Raw genomic sequence first — 27,773 nt, forward strand, 5'->3', positions numbered from 1 at the left:
CAGGCAGAGTTAGACAGTGAGAGAGAGAAAGGTCTTCCTTCCGTTGGTTCATCCCCTAAATGGCCGCCGCGGCCAGCACAAGTGCCGACAGATAATTTGATATACTATATACTTTACATGCCTAATTAACTTGAACAAATTTCTTAATCCTTTTATCCAGTTTCCTTATAAACTTGATAACGTTATCTATATCATAGAGTTTTTTGAGGATTATTTGTGTGGTGCATGTGAACTACAGAGCTTGACATATAAAGTTTGATAGTAACACTTTTAGTTAATCTTCAAAGTAATTTTGAACTCTAGATAAAATGTGGTATATATAGGTGTTGGAATATTACTCAGCCATTAAAAAAGAATCAAACTCTGACAACAAAATGGATGTAACTATAAATCATTATGCTTTGTGAAATAAATCAGCCACAGAAACACAAATATCACATTTTCTTTATATGTGAAATTTAATATGTATAGACAGTATAAACATTGTGTGGATATCATATTATTTGGTATATAGTTTTAATAATGACTTCCATAAGGTATACCATCTGCATGACAAAATACACTTCTTTTTTTAAAAGAAAATTATTTATTTGAGAGGCAGAGTTACAGAGAGAGGGAGAGACAGGGAGGAAGTTCTTTCATCTGCTGGTTCCCTCCCCAAATGGCTGCAACAGCTGGAGCTGGGCCTATCTGAAGCCAGGAGACAGACGCTTCTTCTAGGTCATCTACATGGGTAAGGGGCCCAAGCATTTGGGCCATCTTCCACTGCTTTCTCAGACCACAGCAGAGAGCTGGATCAGAAGAAGATCAGCTGGGACATGAACCAGTGCCCATATGGGATGCAGGCACCAGAAGTGGAGGCTTATCCTGCTGTGCCACAGCAATGGCCTCCAAAATACCCTTCTTTTCTCACTTATGGTCATTACCAGGAGTCCATTTTTATGTGAAATTAATATCCTCATTTTCAAGAAAAAAAGAGTATATATGTATGTATATAATATCTACATATGAAATTTGAATATGGTGAAATGTTAACATTTGTTAAATGTTAAAATAAATTTCCTCTCTCTTTAACCCCCACCTCCCACCCTCCCTCCAGTGCCAACTTCTTGATACTGGACTTCCTGATCAACTGTACAAAAATATTTCTGTTCTTTTAACATTACACAGTCTCAGGACCAGCATGTGGTACAATGGGTTAAGCCTCCACCTGTAGTGCTAGCAGCCCTTATGAGCCCTGGTTCAAGACCCGGCTGCTCCACTTCCAATCAAACTCCCTGCTAATGTGCCAAGGAAGGCAGCAGAAGATGGCCCAAGTGCTTGGGTTCCTGCCACTCACATGGGAGTTCCAAACTCCTGGCTTCAGTCTGGCCCAACCCTGGCCCTGGTGGCCATTTGGGGAGTGAACCAGTAGATGGAAGATTTTCTCTCTCTCTCACTCTCTCTCTTTCTCTCTCATTCATTCATTCATTCTTTCACTGTCTCTCCTTCTGTCTTTGTAATTCTGTTTTCCAAATAAGTCTTTACAAATAAATTACACTATCTCAAGTATTTTGTTGTAGCAGCACAAAGGGAGTAAGACACCATCTACTAGTAGTTTGAGGAAGGCTTTTTTCATGAATAGGTATTGAGTGCACACAATGCTTTTATGTTTTTTAAGATAATAAGGCTAACCTAATTTATTGTTATTGTGATGAATCATTTTGATTAATTTGCAATTATTAAATCAATTTTGCATTCATGAAATAAAGTTGTAGTGTTTTACCATTTTCATATATTGCTGAATTCTATTTACTAATGTTTAGCTTAGGAATTTTGCATCTATATTTATGAGGGCTATTGGGCTGTAATTTTCATCTCTTGAATGTTTCTTGTCAGAATTTGATATGAAGTGATGCTGGCATCCTAATATGAATTGCAAAATATTCTCCCTTTTTCACTTCCATAGAAGAATTCATGTAAGACTGATTATGTATTGCTCAGTAATAAACAATGAATGATTCCCAGCTAAGATCAGGTACAAGTCAAGGATGTCATTTCTCACAAGTTTACTCAACATCATACTGGAGATTCTAATACTATTAATCAAAAACATAACTAAAATCATAGCAATTAGGAATAAGAAAGGAAAATTCTTTGTACACAGGTAATAAGTAATTTTATATTGTAACCCTACAAATCTATGGAAAAGCTGTTAGGAATGGCATGTAAATTTAGCAGTGTTGCAGGATCTAACATCAGTTAATTCTAAACATCAGTTTAGAAGTTAATTTTATTTTATATATCAGAAACAAATATTCAGAAATTGAGATTTTAAAATGATACCATTGATAATTATGTCAATGGCTATGTAATAATTAAGGATAAATTTAACAAAGCATGTGTAAAATGTGTATTTTGAAAAGCACAAAGCAGAGGCCGGCATGTGGTGCAGCGAGTAAAGCCCCTGCCTGCAATGCCAGCATCCTATATGGGTGCCTATTTGAGTCCTGGCTTCTCTACTTCAAATCCCTGCTAATGCACCTGGGAAAGCGGCTGAAGACAGCCCAAGTGCTTGCGACCCGGCACCCATGTAGGAGACCTGGAAGAAACTCCTGGCTTCTGATGGGCCGAGTTCCAATTGTTGACATTTGGAGAAACTCGCTCTCTCTGTCTCTATCTCTGTCTCTCTCTGTAACTCTGCCTTTCAAATAAATAAGTACAAAACATTCCAATGGGAAGCTACAGAAGGCATATAAAGGTAGACTTTTTCTTGTTTAGCACTTTCTGGCCTGATTATGTTAATTAATGCCTGGTATTAATATTGTACTCTTCTGAACTTTTTACTTTGCTTGAATTTTCCCAATGTATTTTGCTCATACTTTTTATTTATATCCTTTCTGAATCACCTGCTATGCTTATAGATATGACATAGAGTTAGGTTTCTCTCTAGCCCAAACTGAAATTCTCTTAATGGATGATTCTGTTTTTACTTTAATTTATTAACATGATAGTATCTGTTACATCATGAAAAACAAAACAAACAAAACTCCAAGCAGAAAGTAAAAATAGTTTGTCCCTAGAAGATACTTTTTTAAAGATTTCATTTATTTATTTATTTGAAAGTTAGAGTTACACAGAGAGAGGAGAGGCAGAGAGAGAGAGAGAGAGAGAGAGAGAGAGAGAGGTCTTCCACCCAATGGTTTGCTCCCCAATTGGCTGCAACAGCTGGAGCTGTGCGGATCCAAAGTCAGGAGCCAGGAGCTTCCTCCGGATCTCCCATGCAGGTGCAGGGGCCCAAGGACTTGAGCCATCTTCCACTGCTTTCCCAGTCCATAGCAGAGACCTGGATTGGAAGAGGAGCTGCTGTGATTAGAATTGGTGCCCACTTGGAACGCTGGCGCCGCAGGCAGAGGATTAACCCACTGCGCCATGGAGCTGGCCCCTGTCCCTAGAAGATTTTTAAGGTTGAGGTCCAATGAAAGTAATCATGGCAATCATTGTCACCCATTATACTCAATACCTAGAATAGACAGACTCAATTACTTGCGTTAGTAATCTGACAGAAAAATGTGTGTATTTATTTCCATATGTAAATATTATTTGTAATAGTTTTCACTATTCTAAAAATGATGGCTGAAATGCATTCCCTGAGGTCCCCTGTGGGAAGCTTATGTTTGACACTTTGTTCCACCCTATTGATGAAGTCTGCAAGGGGTTCACTAAGTTTTTATCTAACCCCTCCCAAGGGTGACTCTGTTGGTCCTTCATCCAACTTCTGCCAGGCCACCAATCCCACCTGTTGCACCTGGTCCCGATATGGGGCGGCTACAACAGCTTGTTGAATGTCCGTAGTATAGCCCTCCTAGGTCCCCGAGAGCATGGGGTAAGTAATAGGGATTGGCGGTTGTGCCTGCCTATTAGCTTCGGCCTGAGTCCTGCATTCCTCCTTATAATATGCCACCCATTTAATGAATTGTGGGCCACTGAGGGTAGCCCTTGCATAGTCAAGCCAATCCTTAGGCATGCAGGGGTGATATGCTATGTCCTGAAGGAGAGTAAGCGCCCATGGTGAATTGGGGCCATCCTCAGCAACCACCTTGCTGAGTTCTTTGAGATCCTTAGCCTCCCAGGGGTACCATGCTTGTGGCCTGGCTCCCCCAGGCTCTAAGTTGACCTGGAAGGCCTGGGTTTTAGCTAGTGGTGGTTGTGAATCGCCCCCTCCTGCCTGAGGAGAAGGAGGGGGATGATCCAATGCACACGCCCAATCCCCTCCAGGATCTCGCCATGACTTGAGTCCTCCCTTGCAGCTGCATAAGGGGAATTGGCACCCATCCTCGCCTTAGCCACCACATGCGGAACATAGGAGAGAGGAAGTTCCATTCATCCCTGAGCCCTTTCAGGGGGAGGTGGAGCTGTGGCTGTAGGCACATCTACACCCGCCTCACCTGCCCCTGCTTTTGTCAGGCTCAGAGCGGCTTGCTGTTCGCTAAAGTCAGTCCAGGCTTCCTCCTCCCTGCACTCTTCATCTGTACTGGACACCTGATCCAGCCCGCCTTCCCGGAGGCTAAGGGATGAGCCCTTCTCCAACCCCTGGGATGGCCAAACAGGACCTACAGCTCTGGACACAAGGCCCTTATCATCTCACTGTTGTTGGGAGAATGCCTTATCAGCGTCACTGCAGGTTAGGGAGGAGGCTTCACCGCCTTGTTCCCTTACAGGGGGGAGCAGGCCCTCCAGGTGAAATGAGGCTTTGAGAGCCGAGATGGTAGGGAAGAACCCCAGTGGAGGGGTGATCCCCAAATGTCTCTCTCTGTCTATGGATATTTTCTCAACCCTTGCCCATGTGGTCCAGGAAAAGAGATTAGTGCTAGACACCCAAGGGGCGAAGGAGATGATGGTTTCCCAAGTCTGAAGCGCCAAGCTATCCGAGAGTTCCAAGCCTCTGGACTTGAGCATAAGCCTTAGGGCTTTCAGGGCTGGGTCATTCTTGGCTGAAGTTGCATTACCCATGCCTGAGGGTTTCACTTACTCTGACAAACCGCTTGGCCTCAGCCGAATGTCCTGTTTGTGCCCCTCGTGCCCCACGTTGGGCGCCAGTTGCAGTGACTCTTCCTCGTCACCTCTGGAGAATTAGGCAGGCTGCCCGCAGCTTGCCTTGGCTGAGGAGGGGAAGTGCGCCACCCGCCACTCAGCCTCCCCGAACCCTGGGGGACAGTCAGATGCGGTGGGGAGTCCAGTCAAAGCAGGATCTCACTTTATTGTAAAAGGGAGGTGTTTATATAGCTGCCGTACAGAGTGGATGCGGGCAAGGGGTGGGGTGATGTGATGCAAAAGGGTTTTAGCCTATTATACCACCTTGATGATCCTTAGCCAAAAGCGCCCTGGGGCTGGGTCGTTTACCGCCAGGGATTTGAAACTTAAAGACAAGTCTTCAAATTCAAGGCAGGGCTCAGGAAGTTCCTCTAGGCCTCTCTGGATTCAGCCTCCCCCACAATGCCAGAAACAGAAATTAGAAAATTAATGATCAGATTACTTAGAAGCAATCGGAAACACATTCATGACCTAAATGAAAAGTGTTCCCAAGAGATTGAGATACTGAAGAGAAATCAGAATAAAATTCTAGATATGAAGAATTCAATAGAGCAAATAAAAAATACAGTGGATAGTCTCAAAAATAGAATAAATGAGACAGAGGAATAAATATCAGAACTAGAAGACAAATTTCTGGAAATAACACAGTCAGACCAAACAAAAGAAAAAGAAATCAGGAAACTGAAAAACATGGTTGAAGACCTGCAAGGTTCTATCAAACAATCCAACATACAGATCCTAGGAATTCCAGAAGACATCGAAACAGAGAAAGGATTAGAAGGCCTTCTTAATGAAATAATAGTAGAGAACTTCCCTCTTCTGGAGAAAGAAAGAGACATCCAAGTTCAGGAACTACACAGAACTCCCCATAGACATGACCAGAAAAGATCCTCACCTAGACATATAGTGTCAAAGCTCTCCTCAGTAACACATAAAGAAAAGATCCTAAAATGTGCCAGAGAGAAATGCCAAATCACATTCAGAGGATCCTGTTTAAACTCACCCCAGACTTCTCATCACAAACCCTACAAGCAAGGAGAGAATGGCAAAACATGCTCCAAGTCCTAAGAGAAAAAAACTGTCAACCCAGATTACTGTACCCTGCAAAATTCTCATTTATGAATGAAGGAGACATAAGGATCTTCCACAGCAAACAAAAATTAAAAGAATTTGTAAGTACATGCCCAGCCCTAGGAAACATGCTCAAACATGTGCTACACACAAACACAGAAACAGGAACATCACTGGAAAAGCAGATAATTACCCAGCAAAAGAGCAAATGAAATCCAAAATATGTAAACAGAACTATTTACAGAAACATGGCAGGGCAAAATCACTACTTAACAATAGTAACACTGATTGTAAATGGTCTCAACGCACAGTTAAAAAAACACAGACTGGCTGAATGGGTTAAAAAAGAAAACCCATCTATTTGTTGCCTATAACAAACATATCTTACCAAGAAAGATGTTTGCAGACTGAAGGTGAAAGGATGGAAGAAGATAATACATACCAACAGAAACCAAAAAAGAACTGGTGTGGCCATCCTAATATTAGACAAAATAGACTAACAAAGAAACCATCAAGGGAGACAAAGAAGGATACTATATAATGATCAAAGAATCAATACAACAGGAATGTGTGACCATTATAAATGTATATGCACTCAACCACAGGGCACCTGGCTATTTAAAAGAAGTGCTAAAGGATTTAAAGGGAGATATAGATCCAAATACAATAGTGATGAGGGACTTCAATGCCCTACTCTCAGCAATGGACAGATCAACGAAACAGAAAATCAGTAAGGAAACAACAATTAATTGACACCATAGACAAAATAGATCTAGCAGATATCTACAGAACCTTCCACACTACATCCAAACAGTAAACATATTTCTTTCCAGTTCATGGAACTTTCTCTAGGATCGACCACATGCTAGGCAATAAAGCAAGTCTCAGCAAATTCAAAAAAATCGTAGTCATGCCATGCATATTCTCAGACCACAATGCAGTGAAGCTGGAAATCAACACCTTGAGAATCCCTACATAATATGCAAACAAATGGAGAATGAACAACATGCTACTTAATGAACAGTGGATCATAGAAGAGATCAAAAGAGAAATCAAAACATTTCTGGAAACAATTGAAGATGACAGTACAACATGCCAGAATATGTGGGATACAGCAAAAGCAGTGTTAAGAGGAAAGTTTATCGCAATTGGAGCCTACATCAAGAAACTGGAAAGGCACCAAATAAACGAACTATCTATGTACCTCAAGGACCTAGAAAAAAAAAAAAAACCAGAAAACTAAACCCCAAACCAATAGAAGGAAATAAGTAATTAAAATTAGAGAAGACATAAAAAAATGAAACTAAGAAGCAACAAAAGATCAGCAAAATGAAGAGCTGGTTTTCTGAAAAAATAAACAAAATTAACACACCATTGGCCCAAATAACCAAAAAAAAAAAAAAAAGACCAAAATCAATAAAATTAGAATGAATAAGGAAATGTAACAGAAGACACCACAGAAATAAAAAGAACCATCAGAAATTACTACAAAGAGCTGTATGCCAACAAACTGGGAACCCTAGAAGAAATGGATAGATTCCTAGACACATACAACCTACTTAAACTGAGCCATGAAGACATAGAAAACATAAACAGACCCATAACAGACAGAAATTGAGTCAGTAATAAAGGCCTTCTCAACAAAGAAAAGCCCAGGACCAGATGGCTTCACTGCTGAATTCTACCAACATTGAAAGAAGAACTAACTCCAATTCTTCTCAAGCTATTTAAAACAATTGAAAGGGAGGAAATCCTCCCAAATTCTTTCTATGAAGCCAGCATCACCTTAATCCCTAAATCTGGAAAAGGTGCAACAGAGAAAGAAAACTATAGACAAATTTCCCTGATGAACACAGAAGAAAAAATCCTCAACAAAATCCTGGCCAATACAATTCAACAACAAATCAGGAAGATCATTCACCCAGAGCAAGTAGGATTTATCTCTCATATGCAGGGATGGCTCAACATTCGCAAATCAATCAATGTGATAGAGCACATTAACAAATCAAAGAACAATAGATGCAGAGAAAGCATTTGATAAAATAGGACACCTTTCACAGTGAAAACACTAAGCAAATTGGGGCTAGAAGGAACATTCCTCAACATAATTAAGGCAATTTATGACAAAACCCACAGCTAGCATGCTATGGAATGGGGAAACTGGAAGCATTCCCACTGAGATCTAGAACCAGACAGGGATTCCCACTCTCTCCATTTCAATTCAGTATATCCCTAGATATATTGAAGTTTTAGCTAGAGCCATAAGGCAAGAAGAAGAAATAAAAGGGATTCAGATTGGTAAGGATGAAGTCAAATTATCCTTATTTGCAGATGTTATGATTATACATATAGGGGAACCAAAAGACTCCACTAGGAGACTATAACTCATAAAAGAGTTTGGTAAAATAGCAGGATATAAAATCAACACACAAAAAACAGAAGCCTTTGTGTACATAGACAATGCCGTGGCTGAGAAAGTACTTCTAAGATCAATCCCATTCACAATAGCTACAAAAAATTAAGTACCTTGGAATAAATTTAACCAAGGATGTCAAAAATCTCTATGATGAAAATTACAAAAGAAAGAAATAGAAGACATAAAAATGGAAAAAACTTCCATGTTCATGGATCAGAAGAATCAATATCATCAAAATGTCCATTCTTCTGAAAATAATTTATAGGTTCAATGCATTATAAATAAAAATACAAAGGCATTCTTCTTAGATCTAGGAAAAGTGCTGCTAAAATTCATTTGGAAACACAAGAGGCCTCAGATAACTAAAGCAATCTTACAACAATACCAAATTTCAAGACATACTACAAGGCAGTTATAAGCAAAACAGCCTTGTACTGGTACAAAAACAAATGGATTAACCAATGGAACAGAATAGAAATGCCAGAAATCCATCCAAACATCTACAACCAACTTATATTCAATCAGGCTGCTAAAACCACTCCCTGGAGCAAAGACAGTCTCTTCAACAAATGGTGCTGGGAAAACTGGATTTCCACATGCAAAAATATGAAGCAAGACCCCTACCTTACACCTTACACAAAAATCCATTCAAAATTGGTTAAAGACCTAACTCTACAACCCAATACCATCAAATTACTAGATAGCCTTGGAGAAATCCTGCAAGACATTGTCCTAGGCACAGAGTTGCTGACAAGACCCCAGAGGCATAGGCAATAAAAACCAAGATTAACAAGTGGGATTACATCAAATTGAGAAGTTTTTGTACAGCAAAGGAAACAGGAAAGAGGCAAGCAACAGAATGGGAGAATTATTTGCAAACCATACAACTAATAAAGGATTAATAACCAGAATATATAAAATGATCAAAAAAGTTAACAATAACAAAGCAAACAACCAGTCAAGAAGTGGGCAACAGACTTAAAATAGGCATTTCCCAAAAAGGAAATCCAAATGGCCTACAGACACATGAAAGAATGCTCAGGATCACTAGCCATCAGGCAGATGCAAATCAAAAGCACAGTGAAGTTTCATCTCACCCCAGGTAGAATGGCTTTCATACGAAAATCAACAAACGACTAAATGCTGGCAAGGATGTGGGGAAAAAGATACCATAATCTACTGTTGGTGGGAATGCAAACTGATAAAGCCACTATGGAAGACAGTTTGGAGATACCTCAGATATCTGAATCTAGTCCTACCATATGACCCAGCCATCCCACTCCTTGGAAAGTACCCAAAGGAAATTAAATCAGGAAATAAGAGTCATATGTACCTCCATGTTTCTTGCAGCTCAATTCACAATAGCTAAAACATGGAATCAACCTAAATGCTCATCAGTAGAAGACTGGATAAAGAAACTATAGGATATGTAATCTATGGAATACTACACAGCAGTTAAAAAATGAAATCCAGTCATTTACAGCTAAATGGATGAGTCTGGAAAATATCATACTTAGTGAAATACGCCAGTACCAAAGAGACAAATATTATATGTTCTCCCTGATCTGTGACAACAGCACACCTAAAAGGAAACCTGTAGAAGTGAAGCACTGTAAGAAGCAATTACTTAAGCAGCCCTTTTCTAGACAGTTGAGGAACAGTTTATTATTTCATCTTATTGATTTTTTTTATTTTTATTCTTTTTTCCCAACTTAATACCATTGGTTGAACTCCTTACTTAACACAGAATTAATCATAAATGGATTAAGTCAATTGAAAATAGATACCAGTTAAAAATAAGAGTGGGAATGTGAGAGGGAGGAGCCGTATAGATAGGCACACATTCCCACAGACTTACCCCTAAGGGTGAAGCTAATTCTTGCCTTGGGACTCCAATCCCATTTAGCTGGGCAGCACTAATTCCATCTTGTGATAAAATGAGTATATTAAGTATGGAATTGATCATATAGATAGAACCATAAGTCAAAGGGACCACATAAATAAATCCAAGTGCCTGGTAACAACAATAGAATTACAAAGCAGAGAAAGTTCCAACATGAGAAGCAGTCCACACAGCAGACTCATAGAATGACAAATGCCCTAAAACAGCACTCTGACCTCAGAAACAGCCCCTAAGACATTCAGATCTGACTGAAAATACCATGAAAGCACTTCAGGCATGGAAAGCCAAGACATAGGGGCAAAAGCAGTTCTGCATGAACGATCTCTGTGAATGAGACCCCAGCGGAAAGAATGGGCCATCAAAGAAGGATGTACTTTTCTCTGAATTGAGGAGAGAACTTCCACTTTGCATATGGCCCTGTGTAAAAACCAACAGAGTTGTGAACTCAAATGGCTTCCATAGCCTTAGCAGCTCATGTCAAGAGCCTTGGTGATCACTGACGTCATAAATAAGAGTGCCATTTATTAAATCAAAACAGGATTCCCTGTGCACTTGTTCCACATGTTGGACCTCTGTCCTACTATGAGTATTAATGGTAAAACTTGTCTTCAAACTGTATTTTATACTTTGTGTGTCTGTATGGGTGCAAATAGTTGAAATCTCTACTTCATATAGAGTTGGTCTTCTGTATTATGTAAAGTCAATTAAAAACAAATCTTAATGGAAAATGGAATGGGAGATGGAATAGGAGGTGGGATGAAAGTGAGGGTAGGAGGATGGGAATGGGGGAAGAAACACTATATCCCTAAAAGCTATACAATGAAATTTGTATTCATTAAATAAAAACCTCCCCCAAAAAGAGGAAAAAAATAAAAAAGTAGGTACTACAAACAAATCAGAAAAAAAGTGGATAGAACTAATTAAAAGTAAAACAAACTTTCTATAAATACAATTGAATAATTCAACATATCCTCAGTAGTTGACAGAAGATGTAAAAATAATCTACAGATATAGATCTAAATAATACTATCAACAAACTTTTCCTAAATGGAACTTAGAGAATACTGTAATATTCATTCCATTCAAGCATTCCAGAGATAGATACAGCAAGACTAACTACAAGAAGGGGAGAGTGAGTGAATTAAAGAAAAAAATTAAGGTTGCAGCACAGAGAGCAAATGTATTGATGATACAATAAAGAGTTCAGGGGCTGGCACTGTGGCACAAAGGATTAAGCTAGAACCTGGAATGGCAGCATCTCATAATGGACTGGTGTTTGAGCTGAGGCTATTCCACTTCTGATCCAGCTTCTTGCTAGTGAGCCTAGAAAGGCAAGCACATGAAAGCTCAAGTACTTGGCCTCCTGCTCGTTTTGTGGGAGATCAGGAAACAATGCATGACTATTATTTTTGGCATAGCATGGCCCTGGATTTTGCAGGCATTTAGGGAGTGGAGCAGCAGAAATATATTTGTCTCTGTCACTCTGCCTTTCAAATAAGTAAATAAACAAAACTTTTTATTGTTTTTTTTTAAAACTCAAATAGTAAATGGGTTATAGTAGAAATAACATATATATTAATTGAAATCTCAACAGGGGATTAAAAATTTTTCAGAAACCATACTTGAAGATACTTTCACCAAGACTTTTGTAAGAAAATTCATAAAGCCATATTCAGAAAAAGCTCTAAAAAGCCTCCCAAATAAGGAAAAAACAAAGGCAGCACCACAATTAAACAAATTACATGAAAATTTCTAGGAACCAAAAATAAAGACAATATAAAACATAAAAAGAAAAGGGATAAATTACCTTCCAGCGAGCAACAGTAAGACAAACAGATGACTTCTCAATGCAAAATACAGAAACCAAAAGATAAGGCATCTTTACAATGTAGAAAGAAAAAGACATCTCCAATCAATAATTTTATCCATGTGGAAAATAACATTCAAAAATGAAGGCAAAAATAGACATTCTCCAATAAATCTAAACTTAGGGTATTTATAATGAACAGATTCCCACTGTAAGAAATACTAAAGGGAGTGCTTAGGTTAGAGGCAAAACAGAGTGCCTGATTCCAGTCCTAACTTCTCTGCTTCAGATTCAGCTCTCTGCTCTGTCCCCTGGGACTGCAGCATATGGTGATCCAAGTGCTTGGGACCCTGCCATGCACATGGGAGACTCAGATGGAAGTATGAGCTCTTGGCTTTTGCCTGGCCCAGATTAGGTTTTTGGTGCTATTTGGAGAGTAAAGTAGCCAAGGAAAGATTCATTCTCTTTCTCGCTCACTCTCTATCTCATCCTTTCCCTCTCTCTGTCACTGCCTTTCTAATAAACAGAATAAATGTTTGAAAAATACATGAATAATATAAACACTATCATTTACGATGGCAAAAGTAATATTGATTCTTAAGGAATTTAGTTACAAAGAACAAATTATTTCCATGTACATGTGGTACTTGAAAACAAAGTTTTTCACCAAAACTGTATGATGGGCCTTACAACAAGCATCAATAAACTTCAGAAAACAGTAATATTACAGAGTAATATCTATGACCACAAAGGAAGAACATCAGAAATCATAATAAGATATATAAGACAAACACAAACACAAAATATTTCAAGAAAAAAAAAACACTTCTAAGTGACAGCCAGGTAAAATGAAAAGTCATAAAATGAAAAGTACACATCTAGGTTAACAATTATTTGTAGAGATTGACAAGCTGATCCTAAAATTTCTACAAAAAGTAAAGGAACAAGAAACATATACTTGGAAAAAAAAATAAAAGGACTACATCACTCTCATTGCAAAGGTTACCATAGCCAATTATCTGAGTGGGTATATTTCTGGAATCAGTTCTTTTCAATTGATTATTTTATTAATTGTTATGCAAACGCATCACTGGATTATTTAACTTGAAATAAATCTCAAATAAGGAAGTACATAAATCCTTTAATTTTGTTATATATTAAATTTGATTTCATTCTTCTAGGTTCTTTGCATTTCCTCATAACTTTTCATTTGCCTTGTTGATTTTTTTTTCCTAATAAAAGCCTGGGAGCTTGACTTGGATTGCATGATACACATTACTTTAAAGACAAATGGGCATTTTTAACAATATTGCATCTTCTGATTCATGGATTTGGCATAGCTTCCAATTTATGCATGACTTTAAAAATTTATATATTTTTAGTTATTTGAATGGTAGCACACCAGAGTGACCCAGACGCACAAACAGACAGCATCCATCTACTAATTCACTCGCCAAATGTCCACAACATCCAAAATTAGGCCAGGCTGAAGCCAGGAGCCTAGAACTTCATCCAACATGATTTGGTAATGTCTTATTCTCATGTACACTATGAGTAAAAGGAAGGAATTAAAAATGAATCCAGGATTTCCAGGACTATCCAACTGAACAAATGGATTTGCCATTTTCTGAGAAAAATTATTGAGTCAGCTCTCTTACAAGGTAGGAGAACATTGACGTTAAATTGAAGAGAGATGTGGAAGCCCAGAATTAAGGTGTAGAATGGAAAGAAATGTGTGATTTGGGATTTCCACCAATTAGTAACATGTCCTTTATCATGCTTGTTAGTATTATATCTCTTCTTTAGGATTCAGTTTAACTAGACTCACCTCTTTATCTGTCCAGTCTTCTATCCATCCATCCATCATTCATTCATTCCGTTATACAATCAATATTTGTTAATAATTATGTATGTTTGTTAATATTTGCTATTCCTACTGTGTTCTGTATAGCCAGTTTAGTGATCAGGGATACAAAAATGAACACAGTGGTTTTTGGTCTTACTAATCTTATAGATAGGGTTCAGGTAGAAAAATAATTATGTCATAGGCTGCTATCTCAGTTTTAACTAAATGGTAGCTTTGTGGATAACAGCTTTTCAGGAAACATGTTAATGAGCGAAGGGATTGCTAAAGCTTCTACAGAGAAAGGGTGTGTATCAGCCTGGAATTGTTAGGGAATTTGTAGTTTCTTGTCAGAAGTACATTATCATATGCCCAGAAGAGAGAAAGTTTGTGGTATATCCTGGATATGAGAATACTCAAGGTAAAAGCTTCTTAAATTTAAATCTGCATCTGAATCACCTGGGGTGGGGGTTATTAAAACACAGATATTAATTCAGAAAGTCTGGATTGGGAGCTAAGATTCTATTTCTATCACATTCTCAGGATAGGCTATTGCAGCTATCATATAATCCTGGAATCATACTTTGATTAATAAGATATTCAGTGGCAAGTGGAATTTTCAATTGAGGGGAAATAGTAGGAAAGTTGTTTCTTCTATTTTTTTCTGTCCCTACTTAAGATTTTTCAAATGCTTATAGGACATTTTTATGCAGGATTTTTGGGAAATACATTTACCAGGTAATGGGTAAGAACGAAAATTCTGTTCTGGATGCATGGGTTTAGATCAGACTCTATCCCTTAACTATGTTACCTTGGGCAAGGTAGTTCTCTAAGTCAACTCAGTTTCATTATTTATAAAATGGATAGTATAATAGTACCTACCACACAGAAGTTTCGTGTTAATTACATGAGTTACCATGTTTTGGACATTTAGAGTAATAAATATTAGCTTTAAATATTATTTAGGGAAGATGCTTGCTACATCATGATAGTAAATTTGAGATCCACCCTGCCCCAATTGGTGTTGATTTGTTTTTTTCTTTTCCCTGATCTTACTTATAATCTGAGTTATTGGTGCATTAACTGACAGTCTTTGCCATAGAAAAGGGCAGTGCTAATTGGTTCATATGGGACTGAAACCTGTGACCTTTGATTTCTTAGCACCCTGCTCTTAACTAGCTGAATTCTGAATGACTGCCTATTCTTATCTCAGAGCAATTGTTTGTCTTCTTCATGCAGAAATACTTAGTTTATTGCCTTGGAGGAATATCTTGCAGTAGAGGACAAGAGAGAAACTTAAATTTACTTTATTTAAATGTGAATGAGATACACTCCATGTGACTAATGTGGAACCACAAGACTGGAGTTGCAGTTTTAACCACAGTTGTATTTAATTTCTTTTCATAAATAAATACTCTCTATCCTTCCTTTCCTAACTTGTTGAGGATTTTCTTTATATTTTTCCACTTAAACTCTCACTTTATTGTAAAACATTTTTATAAAATATTTGAATCCCACAAAAGAACAAATGTAGTCTATATACCCACTATTACCAATACTTTATTTGCTTAAATTATTTTATTTAAAAAATTTTGATTAATATGTAGTACTTATTTAGGAGGGCATAGTGTAAACCAATGAAGCCAGGCATCTAGCCTTTCTATTACCTTTTCTTTGAGTTTGGATCCTATCAGCTTCTCTCCCAGTGCTACACACAGTGCATAATACATTATCATGAACCGCTTTTACCCCAAGGTACTTTGGAACACTAGAGCTTGTTACTTCTATCTGACTGTAGATTGAGCTCATTATGAAAACTCCCTCTAGTAATCACTATTCTAAGTTCAGATCGACTAATTATTTTAATACATATTTTGACTTTCACATAGAGAGAACATGCATTTTTGGGTTTCTGTGCCTGGCTTATTTCACTTAACATCTCCAGTGCCATCTATTTGCTGCACATATGAAGATTTTATTCTTTTTAACAGCTGAATAATATTCCATTATATATATATATATATATATACACACACACACATACACACACACACACACCATGTTATCTTTATTCATTAATCTTTATCATATAGGTTGATTTCATATCTTGGCAATTGTAAATAGTCTTGCTATAAGCATGGAGTACAGGGCTTTTTTTTTATGTTATGCTGATTCCATTTCCTTTGGAAATACACCAAGAAATGTAATAGCCAAGTCATATGGTAAATCTGTTTTTAGTTTCTTGAGGATCCTCTGTACTATTCCCCATTACTGTTGCATCAGGCAGATAATTAGACATGAGTGACTGGAGAAAGACTGTACAACTCTGCTATAAGGGTGAAACCAAGGACCCTGTTTTTCCCTTGGGGCCATCCCAAGACTATCCACTTCATGATTTTTTTAACTTTTATATAATAAATATAAATTTCAAAAGTACAACTTCTGGACTATAGTGGCCCTTCCCCACACAACCTCCCTCCCACCCGCAAGCATCCCATCTCCCACTCCCTCTCCCATCCCATTCTTCATCAAGATTCATTTTCAATTATCTTTATATACAGATCAACTTGGTATATACTAAGTAAAGATTTCAAAAATTTGCACCCACACAGATACACAAAGTATAAGGTACTGTTTGAATTGTAGTTTTACCATTAATTCACATAGTTCAACACATTAAGGACAGAGATCCTACATGGGGAGCAAGTGCACAGTGACTCCCGTTGTTGATTTAACAATTGACACTCTTATTTATAACGTGTGTAATTGCCCGAGGCTCTTGTCACGAGCTGCCATGGCTATGGCAGCCTCTTGAGTTCACAAACTCCAGCCTTATTTAGGCAAGGCCATAATCAAAGTAGAAGTTCTCTCCTCCCTTCAGAGAAAGGTACCTCCTTCTTTGATGCCCCGTTCTTTCCGCTGGGATCTCACTCACAGAGATCTTTCATTTAGGTCATTTGTTGCCACAGTGTCTTGGCTTTCCATGCCTGAGAAACTCTCATGGGCTTTTTAGCTGAATCTGAATGCCTCAAGGGCTGATTCTGAGGCCAGAGTGCTATTTAGGGCATCTGCCATTCCATGAGTCTGCTGTGTATCCTGTTTCCCATGTAGGATCATTCTCTCCTTTTTAATTCTATCAGTTATTATTAGCAGACTCTAGTCTTGTTTATGTGATCCCTTTGACACTTAATCCTATCATTATGATCAATTATGACGTGAAATTGATCACTTTGACTAGTAAGATGGCACCTAAAAGGAAACCCGTAGAAATGAAACAGACCCTATGAGAAACAATAACTTGATCAGCCCTTGTCCTGTCGAGGAACAACTTATTATTTTTTTCCTTTTAGTATTTTTTTGTCCTACTTAATAACATGGGTTAAACTCTTTAACAAACAATTATTCTTAGGTGTTTAAATTTAACTGAAAATTTATACCTGTTAAATATAAGAGTGGGAATAAGAGAGGGAGGAGAGGTACAGTTTGGCATATGCGTACTAAGACTTACCCCTAATGGGAGAGCTAGAAACGTGCCAGGGAATTCCACTTCATGATTTAACTTGTGGTTAAAGCATCCTGATAAATTGGGAGCTCAGCCAAATCAGAAAATCCTAGTTTATAGCTATAGGCACTGAGACCACAAAGCTAAGCAACTTCCAGATGTCAACCACAGACATCAGTCATGAGCATCTTGGCCACATCACCAGTCCACACACTTAAGCTTTAAGGATAAATGTCCCTAGCCATGAAGAAAGGGTGCCTTATTTCCTCTCAACTTTACTATTTTTAACTTGGAAGATACTTTAATAAACCTTGCTTCAAATCTTGGGGAAGAGTTAGGGGAAAAACGGCAGAGGAAACTCTCCCATAATTAGAGGGACATGGTAGATCTACATGGAGGGCATGGGCGCCCATGGCTCAGGACCCCAGCTGCAGAGGGCTTCTGCCCCAGTGCTGGAAAGAGAGGTAAGACAAAACCGCAGTAGCCCGAGACACTGGTGGAAAAGCAGTAGGAAGAACCTAGAGGGAATGAGGCTTGGAGCCCCAAGGGGAAATGTACACTACCTAACGAGTAGAGAAAAAATGAAAGAATGGTATGGATACGATTCTCTCTCTCCACTCACCTTACAAAGGCATAGGAGCCAACAGAGCAGTTGCCATTTTGAACATACATAACAGCTGCACCAACTCAGGGCTGTACCTGTTCTTCAGCCGAGCCGAAGAACATGACTCTGGTGGGGAGTAATAACAGGAGACCAAGACCTAGTGAATGAGTGGAGCTTATGAACTGGAACTGTGAAAAAAAGGAAATAAAAAAAAATTGAGGGTGTGTGGGAGAACTCACCGTGTGGCTGAGACGTGAGTAGTCTAAGTGGGAGATGCCACAAGCTCGGGCAGCATTGGCTACCCAGTGAGAGACATTGCAGGGGAATCTGAGCTTACACTGAAGACTGCACAGATCCTTTATGTGGTCCTTGGGACAGAGCAGACGAATATTATTCCCACTGGGGCTAGTGTTCAGGCACTGATTGCCATCGAGGAGAAGAGCTTGGAAGAGCAGCATTACTTCCTTTCTGATTAAAGAGAGAGAGAGAGACAGACAAGATTTACCACACCAAACCTGGGTGTGTCACCTTAGGCACACCCTTAACCTTAAAGAACTAGACTGAACTCTCTGGCCACACCCACCACAAGCCTCTAGAGATTCCCCAAAAGCAGACAGTCCACTTATCTACAGATTCATAGTACAATGAGAAAAGCCACCGCAGTGAGGAAAAAAAAAGAAACCACAGAATATCTCCACAATGCCGAACAACAAATGCAAGAAACGAGGAAACAAGAACAAGGAACACAACATGACACTCCCAAAGAACACGTCATTTCAGTACAAGATTATGAAGACAATGAGATAGAAGAAATGCAAGAAATGGAACTCAAAAAAAATTATATTAAGAATATTTAGAAGTAATCAAAAATGCATGAACTACTGAAATCCATGCTGGATATGAAAAAATCTCTTGTGAAAGTGAAATCTTAAGGAGGAATCAAAATGAAATGAGGAATTTAGTAAAACATGAAATTGAGATATTAAAGAGAAATCAAAATAGAATGAAGAATTCAATAGAACAAATAACATAGTTGAAAGCCTTAAAAACAGAATCAGTGAGGCAGAAGAGGGAAGAAGACAGAGACAGGAAAGTATACAGTCAAACCAAAGAAAAGAGGAGGAAATTAGAAATATAAAAAATATTGTTGGTAGTTTACAGGATACTATTAAAAAAACGCAACATTTGGGTTCTAGGAGTTCCTGAAGGCATGGAGAGAAAGGATTAGAAGGCCTTTTTAGTGAGATAGTAGCAGGAAACTTCCTGGGTTTGGAGAAAGAAAGAGACATCCAAGTACAGGAAGCACACAGAACTCCCAATAAACGTTACCAGAAGAGATCTTCATCACAACACATTGTAATCAAACTCACCACAGTGAAACATAAAGAAAAGATTCTAAAATGCGTTTCTCGCCAGATTACTCTCAGAGGATCTCCAATTAGACTCACAGCAGACTTCTCATCAGAAACTCTACAAGCTAGGAGGGAATGGCGAGATATAGCCCAAATACTAAGAGAAAAAAACTGCCATTCCAGAATATTATATCCTGCAAAGCTCTCATTTGTGAATGAAGGTGAAATAAAGACCTTTCACAGAAAACAGAAACTAAAAGAACTACTACTCAAACAGTCCTTTATACTTTGTGTATATGTTTGGGTGCAAACTATTGAAATCTTTACTTAGTATATACCAAGTTGATCTTCTATATATAAAGATAATTGAAAATGAATCTTGATGAAGAATGGGATGGGAGAGGGAGTGGAAGATGGGATGGTTGCAGGTGGGAGGGAGTTTATATGAGAAAAAGCCACTGTAATCCAAAAGTTGTGCTTTCAAAATTTATTAAATAAAAGTTAAAAACAATTTTAAAAAAATCTTCTTTCATTCTCTGTACATCTGCCTCTCCAAACTAATTCATTAATCCACTGGCCGAAAAGAATCCAGGTAAGCCAGCCACCATCAGTGTCATTTGTACTATGTTGTATTCCTAGAAACAATTACAGAGTTTCCTTTTCTCCACATTTTTTAAAGGTTTCTTTTTTATCCATTTGAAAAGCAGAGTTACACAGAGAGAGGGAGAAACAGAGAGAGGTCTTCCATCCACTGGTTCACACCCCAAATGGCTGCAATGGCCTAGATTGGGTTAAGTCCGAAGCCAGGAGCCAGGAGCTTCCTCCATGACTCCCACATGGATGCAAAAGTCTAAGTACCTAGACTATCCTCTGCTGCTTTCCCAGGTGTACCAGCAGAGTGTTAGATCAGAAGTAGAGCAGTCAGATCGAGAACTGGCATCCAAGTGGGATGCCAGTGCTGCAGGCCATGGCTTTAAACCAATGTGCCACAATGCCAATGTTTTATTCACATTTTTGCTAGTATTTATTAGCCATTGATAATAGCCATTCTAATTAGGATGAATTGATACCTCATTGTGGTTTTGATTTATGTTTCTCTGATGGTTAGTAATATTGAACATTTTTTTTCATGTATTTGTTGGCTATTTGTATTTCTTCTGAGAAATGTCTGTTAATATCCTTTGTGCAGTTTGGTTTTGGTTGTTGAGTTTTTTTCACCAGTACTCTATATGGCAGCTTCTTATATTTCCCTGATTCAGTCCTTAGTTATTTTTCCTAAGGATAATTATTCTCTTGGATTTTATTTATACATTGCTGTTTATTAATACAGTATTTCATTAGATAATATAGTATTCAGTATTTCTCTTGTTTAAACCTTGAAAATATAATTTCTGTATATTATGTTCTGTGAATATATTTTTTAAAATATAACTCTTTGCTTTTCAGTGTAGCTGTAATTCCTTTCCACTTCCATGGGATTCTACAGTATGAATAAATACCTTTAGTTTATTCAGTAGTTTAAATGTTTGAGATTGCTCTTCCCAAATTCACATGTTGAAGTCTGACACTAATTTGAGAGTATTTGGAAATGTGACATTTGGGGAATGTCTAGACAGGACAATGAGAGGTATACTCTTGTGAATTGTTGGATGCAATATGCAAGTATCATTTATGAACCAGAAAATGGGCCCTCACCAGACACCAGATCTGCTGGCACCTTAATCTTGGGATTTCTTGTCTTCCAATGTGTGAAGAATAAATTTCTGTTTATAAGATACCCAATTTGTAATTTGTTATAGCAAACTTGAATGGGCTATTACAATTTATCAGTGCTTTTTGCCCATGAATTTCTTTGTGTAGTTTTTTGATTGTTTGGTTTTTGTTTCAGTATAGGAATTTTTACACTGCTGCTGTGAACTTTGTTGTACATATTTCCTTGACACACACTGAAGATGTTTGTTAGTATTTATTGCTATGGGTAAAATCACTTGTTATAGATATGTATACGTTTAGGCATGTAAGAAAACATTGATTTGTTTGTCAAAGTGGCTGTATCAAACTACAGAATTCTTGATTACATTCTTGAATAAAATAGTATATCATGCTGATTTTCATTTTATGTTTTTTTTTAATTTCTAATGAGCTTGAGCATCTTGAATTCATGTTATAAGAAATACCTGTATGAATATCTTGTGCCTATATTTTATTACAGTGTTGGTCTTTGTGCTAAAATTTTTTATTTTGGATACCACAAATTCTTTGTAGTTATTGTATTATATAGAATAGTCTCAGCTTCTGTGATACATAAATTCAAAATCTCTGTAATTTAAAATAATTTATTTCTTCTTTACATAAAATCCTAATGTGATTATTATGTGGCCTTTGACTGCATTCATCACTGGATCTGCTGTCTTTAAATAGGACTTCTGAAGGTGTGCTTGAGTTATCTGTACACCAACCATCCATCAGAGGAGGAAAAGAGCTTTTAGACTCACATTAGGTTTTATGAATCAAGCTTAGCAAGGGTATATATTACTTTTGCTGGAACACCATTGGCCAAAACTCGGTTATTTGTGTAAGTGATATATAATTGCAAAACTGGGAAATATGTGCCCATTTTCCTAAAAAAGGAAGTGCTCTTAGCTATTAGTTGTAAGTGCTGCAAAATCTTATTTGTGGCTTTCTAGTTTATTTTTTGGTGACTTTGGAAAAATGAAGTATTAGTTTTAATGTAGAGAAATTTCTCAGTATTTTCTCTCAAAAATGACATGTATGTGCATTATATCTTAAGACATCTACTTCATCCAGAGAAATAAAGATATTTTCTTATATTTTCATGTAAAATGTTACAGTTTTGACTTCTACATATGTCTTTATGTGAGATTCATTTTTGTATTTGGTTTAAAGAAGGAACTTCAATTTAATTGTTTTAAAATGTGGGTATTGTTTTGGCACTGATTATTGTGCCAATAATAGTTTTTCTAAGTGATCTGGAGTGCCACTACTGATGTTTACTGTTGCATGTGTATATGAGTCCATATTTATGTGAGTCCATTTCTAGAGACTGTATTCATTTGCATTGGAGGATGTGGTTTACTTTAAAATTAAAAAATATATATATTTGAAAGGTAGATCTCCCATTCATGGTTCACTCTCCAAATGTCTGCATTGACTGGGACTAAGATTGGTATGAAGCCAGGAAACTGGAACCTAATCCAGATTGTGTGGTGGCAGGAACACAATTACTTGCATCGTCACTGCTGACACTCAATGTCTACACTCATCTGCATTGCTGTATGGACCATACCTATGATCTGAGGAGTCCTTCCTGTGAGCATAGCTCCCTCTGCTCTGAGCTGGTGTAGGCAACCAAGGAGCTCTGAGGGTGTGCAGAGGCACTCTGTGGTTGTCCAGAACCCAGCTACCCCCTGCCTCCTCTCATGCAATCACAGTGTTTTCTCAGTCTCAGCTCCCAGGGCTCTCACGGTCAAGGAATGCCAGTGGGGCCACTCTGCCCTGCTGGCCCGTCCTATCTGCAAGGAAACTAAGGTGTTCCCAGAGCCGTTGTCCACATGTGCTCCAGTCCACTGAATCAAGACTGTTTACTGGAAAAACTGATATCCACATGCAGAAGTATGAAACAAGGCCTCTGCCTTATACCTTACACAAAAATCCACTCAAAATGGATCAGATACCTAAATCTATGACATGATACCATCAAATCACTAGAGACTATCAGTGAAACTGTACAAGACATTGACATAGGGAAAGACTTCCTGGAAAAGATCCCAGAAGCACAGGCAATCAAAGTCAAAATTAACAAGTGGGATTACATCAATCTGGGAAGCTTCTGCACTGCAAAGTTAAGAGGCAACTGACAGAATTGCAGAAAATATTTGCAAACTATGATACTGACAAATGATTAGCTTCCAGAATCTATAAAAAGCTCAAGAAACTCAACAAAACAAACCACCTAGTCACGAAATGGGCAAAGGACCTGAACTAATATTTTTCAAGAGAGGAAATTCAAATGGCCAATAGACACATGAAAAAATGCTCAGGATCACTAGCCATCAGAGAAATGCAAATCAAAACCACAATGAGATTTCAACTCACCTCTGCTAGAATGGCTCTCATACAGAAATCAACAAATACTGAAGAGGATGTAGGGAGAAGGGTACTTAATCCACTGTTGGTGGGAATGTAAGCTGATACAGCCATTGTGGAAAACAGTAGGGAGATAGAAAGCTGAATATATACCTACCATATGCCCCAGCCATCCCACTCCTGGGAAGTTTATCCGAGGGAAATGAAATCATTTTATGAAAGAATGATCTGTACCCCCAGGTTCATTTTAGTTTAATTTACAATAGCTAAGATATGGAATCAACCCAGATGTCCATCAACTGAAGACTAGATAAAGAAATTATGGTATATATATACTATGGAATACTACATTGTGGTAAATAAATGAAATCCTGTCATTTGCAACACAATGATTGCAACTGGAAGCTATTATACTTAGTAAAATAAGCCAAAGTGGTAACTAATTTAGCACCTAAAATGTAGTCTATAGGAGTGAAACTGAAAATTTCAGATACAATGATTTTGAATAGCCCTTGCTTTTACTGTTGAGAAACAATGTTTTTCTTGTCTGTTTAGTTTTGGTCTTCTTTTTTTTCTTCATACTAATCATTGAACCCTCTACTTGGTGTAGGGTTAATCTTATGAGTATAAAGTTAACTGAAAATTGATTTCTATAAAAAAATAAGAATGGGAAAGCAAGAAGGAGGAGGAAGAAAGGTTGAAGTACAGGTTGGATGGAGGTGGTTGGAGGGAAGAATCATCATGTTCCTAATTTGTATATATTAAATGCATGAAGTTGCATTCCTTGAACAAAATAATAAAAACATTATATCCTGCAATTTTGCCAAACTCTTTCATGAGTTCCAGTAATCTATTAGTGGCGTCTTTTGCTTCCACTATATATAGAATCATGTCATATGCAACAAGGGTAATTTGACTTCCTACTTTCCAGTTTGTCTCCCTTTGATTTATTTTTCTTGCCTAATTACTTTGGCCAAAGCTTCCAAGACTATATTGAATGTCAATGGTGAATAGTAGACATTTTTCTTGATCTGGATCTTAGTGTAAGTGCTTACAACTTTACCCCATTCAATAAGATGCTGGCTTTCAGTTTGCCTTGATTATGTGGAGAAACATTCCTTCTCTACCCAATTTCTTTAAAGTTTTAAGGCTTTTATCATGAATGGTGGTTTTATTTTATCAAATACTTTCTCTGCACCTACTGAGATAATCATAGGATTCTTATACTTCAATTTGTTAATGCTTTGTATCACATTTATTAATTTGTGTATGTTGAACCATCCCTGTATACCAGGAATAAATCCCACTTGGTCTAAATGAATATTTCTGATGTATTGTCCAATTCATTTGGCTAGTATTTTGTCGAGGATTTTTTTTTGAACAGGCAGCGTTAGACAGTGAGAGAGACAGAGACAAAGGTTTTCCTTTCCATTGGTTCACCCCCCAAATGGCTGCTATGGCTGGTGCGCTGCACCCATCCGAAGCCAGGAGCCAGGTGCTTTTTCCTGGTCTCCCATGCGGGTGCAGGGCCCAAGTACTTGGGCCATCCTCCACTCCCTTCTTGGACCACAGCAGAGGGCTGGACTGGAAGAGGAGCAACCAGGACAGAACCGGCGCCCCAACCGGGACTAGAATCCAGGGTGCCAGTGCCACAGGTGGAGGATTAACCAAGTGAGCCACAGCTCCAGCTGAGGAATTTTGCATCTGTGTTCATCAAGGGTATTGGTCTAAGTTCTCTTTGTTGTGTTTTTTTTTTTTTTCTGGTTTTGGAATTAAGGTGATGCTAACCTCACAGAAGATGTTTGAGTGGCTTCCACCCCTTTCATTTTATTTTGAATAGTTAGACAAGAATTGGAATTAGTTCTTTAATGTCTGGTAGAATTTAGCAGTGAAGCCTCCTGGTCTTGCGCTTTTCTTTGTTGGGAGAGTATTGATTACTGATTCAATCTCTGTTTGGGTTTTAAGTCTGTTTAGGTTTTCTATGTCTTCATGACTCACTTTTTATAGATTGTGTGTGTCCTGGAATCTATCAATTTCTTTTATATTTTTTCCAATTTATAGGCATATAGCTATTTGTACTACTTCCTGATCATTTTTTTTGTTTCTGTGCTATCTGTTGTTACATCTTTTTTCAACTGTTTTTTTTAATTTAAGTCTTCTTCCTCTTTTTTTTTTTTTGTTAGTTGGACAAATGTTGTATCAATTTGGTTTATTTTTTCAAAAAAACTAGCACTTGATTTTACTAATCTTTTGGATTTTGTTTGAGGGGAGCAATCAATTTTGTTTATTTTTTCCTTATTTTAATTATATCTTTCTTCCTACTACTTTTGGGTTTGGTTTGTTGTTTTTCAAGGTCCTTGAGATGCATTGATAGCTCATTAATTTGATGTCTTTCTAATTTCTTGATGTAGGTACCAGTTGGTAAAAACATACCTCTTAGGACTGTTTTTGCCTTATCTCATATGTTTTGATATGTTGTATTGTCATCTTCATTTGTTTTTAGGAATTTTTTGATTTCCCTTTTGATTTCTTCTTTCCACTCTTAATTCTGAAGTATGTTGTCCAGTCTCCATGTTCCTACATATTTTCTAAAGATTCTTGAGTTGTTAATTTTCAGCTTCATTCCATTGTGGTCAGAAAAGTCAGATGCTGTGATTCAAGTTTTTTTTTAATTAGCTGAGACTTGCTTTCTGCCTTTCATAGGGTCTATCCTAAAGAAAGTTTTATGCATTGATTAAAATAATGTGTATTCTTCAACTGTGAGATGGAATGTCCTTTAGATATCAGTTACATCGATTTGGTCCATATGTAGGTTATCTCTGTTAATTTTCTGTCTAGTCAATCTGTTCATTGCTGAAAGTGGTGTGTTGAAATCTCCATTACAACTGTGCTGGCATCTGTGTCTCCCTTTACTTCCATTAACATTTCTTTTAAATAGCCAGGCACCCTGGCATTGGGTATATATACCTTTATTATAGTTACATCTTCCTGTTGAATTGGTCCTGTGGAGTGAAAATTCTGTAGATATGTTAGGTCCATTTGGTCCATAGTGTCAATTAGCTCTGTTGTTTCTTTGTTGATTTTATTTCTACTCGATCTATCCATTGGTGAAAGTGGGGTTTTGAAGTCCCCCGTTACTATTGTATTGGAATCTGTGTCTCTCTAGCTCAGTTAACAGTACTTTTACATAACCAGGTGCCCTACAATTGGGTGCATATACATTTATTATAGTCACATCTTCCTGTTACATTGATTCCTTAATTGTTACTAGTGTCCTTTTTTGTCTATCAACAGTTTTTATGTTGACGTCTGTTTTGTCTGATATTAAGATGGCCACACCTGCCATTTGTTTTTCCATTAGCATGGAATATCTTTTTCCATCCTTTCACTTTCTGTCCACGTGTATCTTTGTTGGTGAAAAGTGTTTCTTGTAGGCAGCAAAAAGATGGATCTTGTTGTTTAATCCATTTAGCTAGTTTGTATCATTTAATTAGGAAGTTTAGGCCATTTATATTCATGGTTACTATTGATAAGTAATGACTTGGTCCTGCCATTTTCCTATAAATATTCCTGTTGTTTGCATTGGATGCCCTTTGTACTTTTACTGGAGATTTTCTGCTTTCACATTCTTTCATAATGATGACTGTTGTTCTTTCTCTGGGTAGCACATCTTTAAGCATCATTTGTAAGACTGGACGGGCAATGAAAAAGTCTTTCCATTTCTGTTCATTATGGAAGGTCTTAATTTCACCTTCATTCATAAATGAGAGCTTTACAGGGTACATTTTGGGTTGATGGTTTTTTTTTTCTTTTATGATTTGGACTATGTCTCTCCATTCTCTTAGTTGGTAGTTTCTGATGAGAAGTCAGCTCTGAGTTTAATTGTGGATTCTCGGAAAGTAATCTGGAATTTCTGTCATGCACATGTTAGAATCTCTCTTTATGTTTTATTTTGGAAAATTTGACTACAATGTGTCATAGTGAACATCTTTTCTGGTCATGTCTATTAGGAGTTCTATGTACTTCGTGTATTTGGGTGCCCCTTTTCTTTCTCCAAATTAAGTTTTCTGTTATTATTTCACTGAATTGGCCCTC

The 27,773-nt window shown here is 37.6% G+C and overlaps 1 protein-coding gene across 24 annotated transcripts in view; it reads left to right on the forward strand.

Annotated features, from left to right (window-relative positions):
* CNTLN (centlein) overlaps positions 1 to 27,773 on the forward strand; it is a 396,518-nt gene that overhangs the window by 149,693 nt on the left and 219,052 nt on the right. Inside the window, exon 9 of one of the 24 annotated variants that reach the window (XM_051845341.2) lies at positions 1,879 to 13,025. The exons of the other annotated variants lie outside the window; for them this stretch is intronic. Within the exon in view, the coding sequence (XP_051701301.1) occupies positions 1,879 to 1,890 (12 nt within the window). The 3' untranslated portion in view covers positions 1,891 to 13,025. Of the gene's footprint in view, positions 1 to 1,878; positions 13,026 to 27,773 lie in introns of those variants that run through there. 24 annotated transcript variants of the gene reach the window in all.

The sequence above is a fragment of the Oryctolagus cuniculus genome, chromosome 1, assembly GCF_964237555.1.
Source record: "Oryctolagus cuniculus chromosome 1, mOryCun1.1, whole genome shotgun sequence".
In the NCBI taxonomy this organism is placed as follows: domain Eukaryota; kingdom Metazoa; phylum Chordata; class Mammalia; order Lagomorpha; family Leporidae; genus Oryctolagus; species Oryctolagus cuniculus.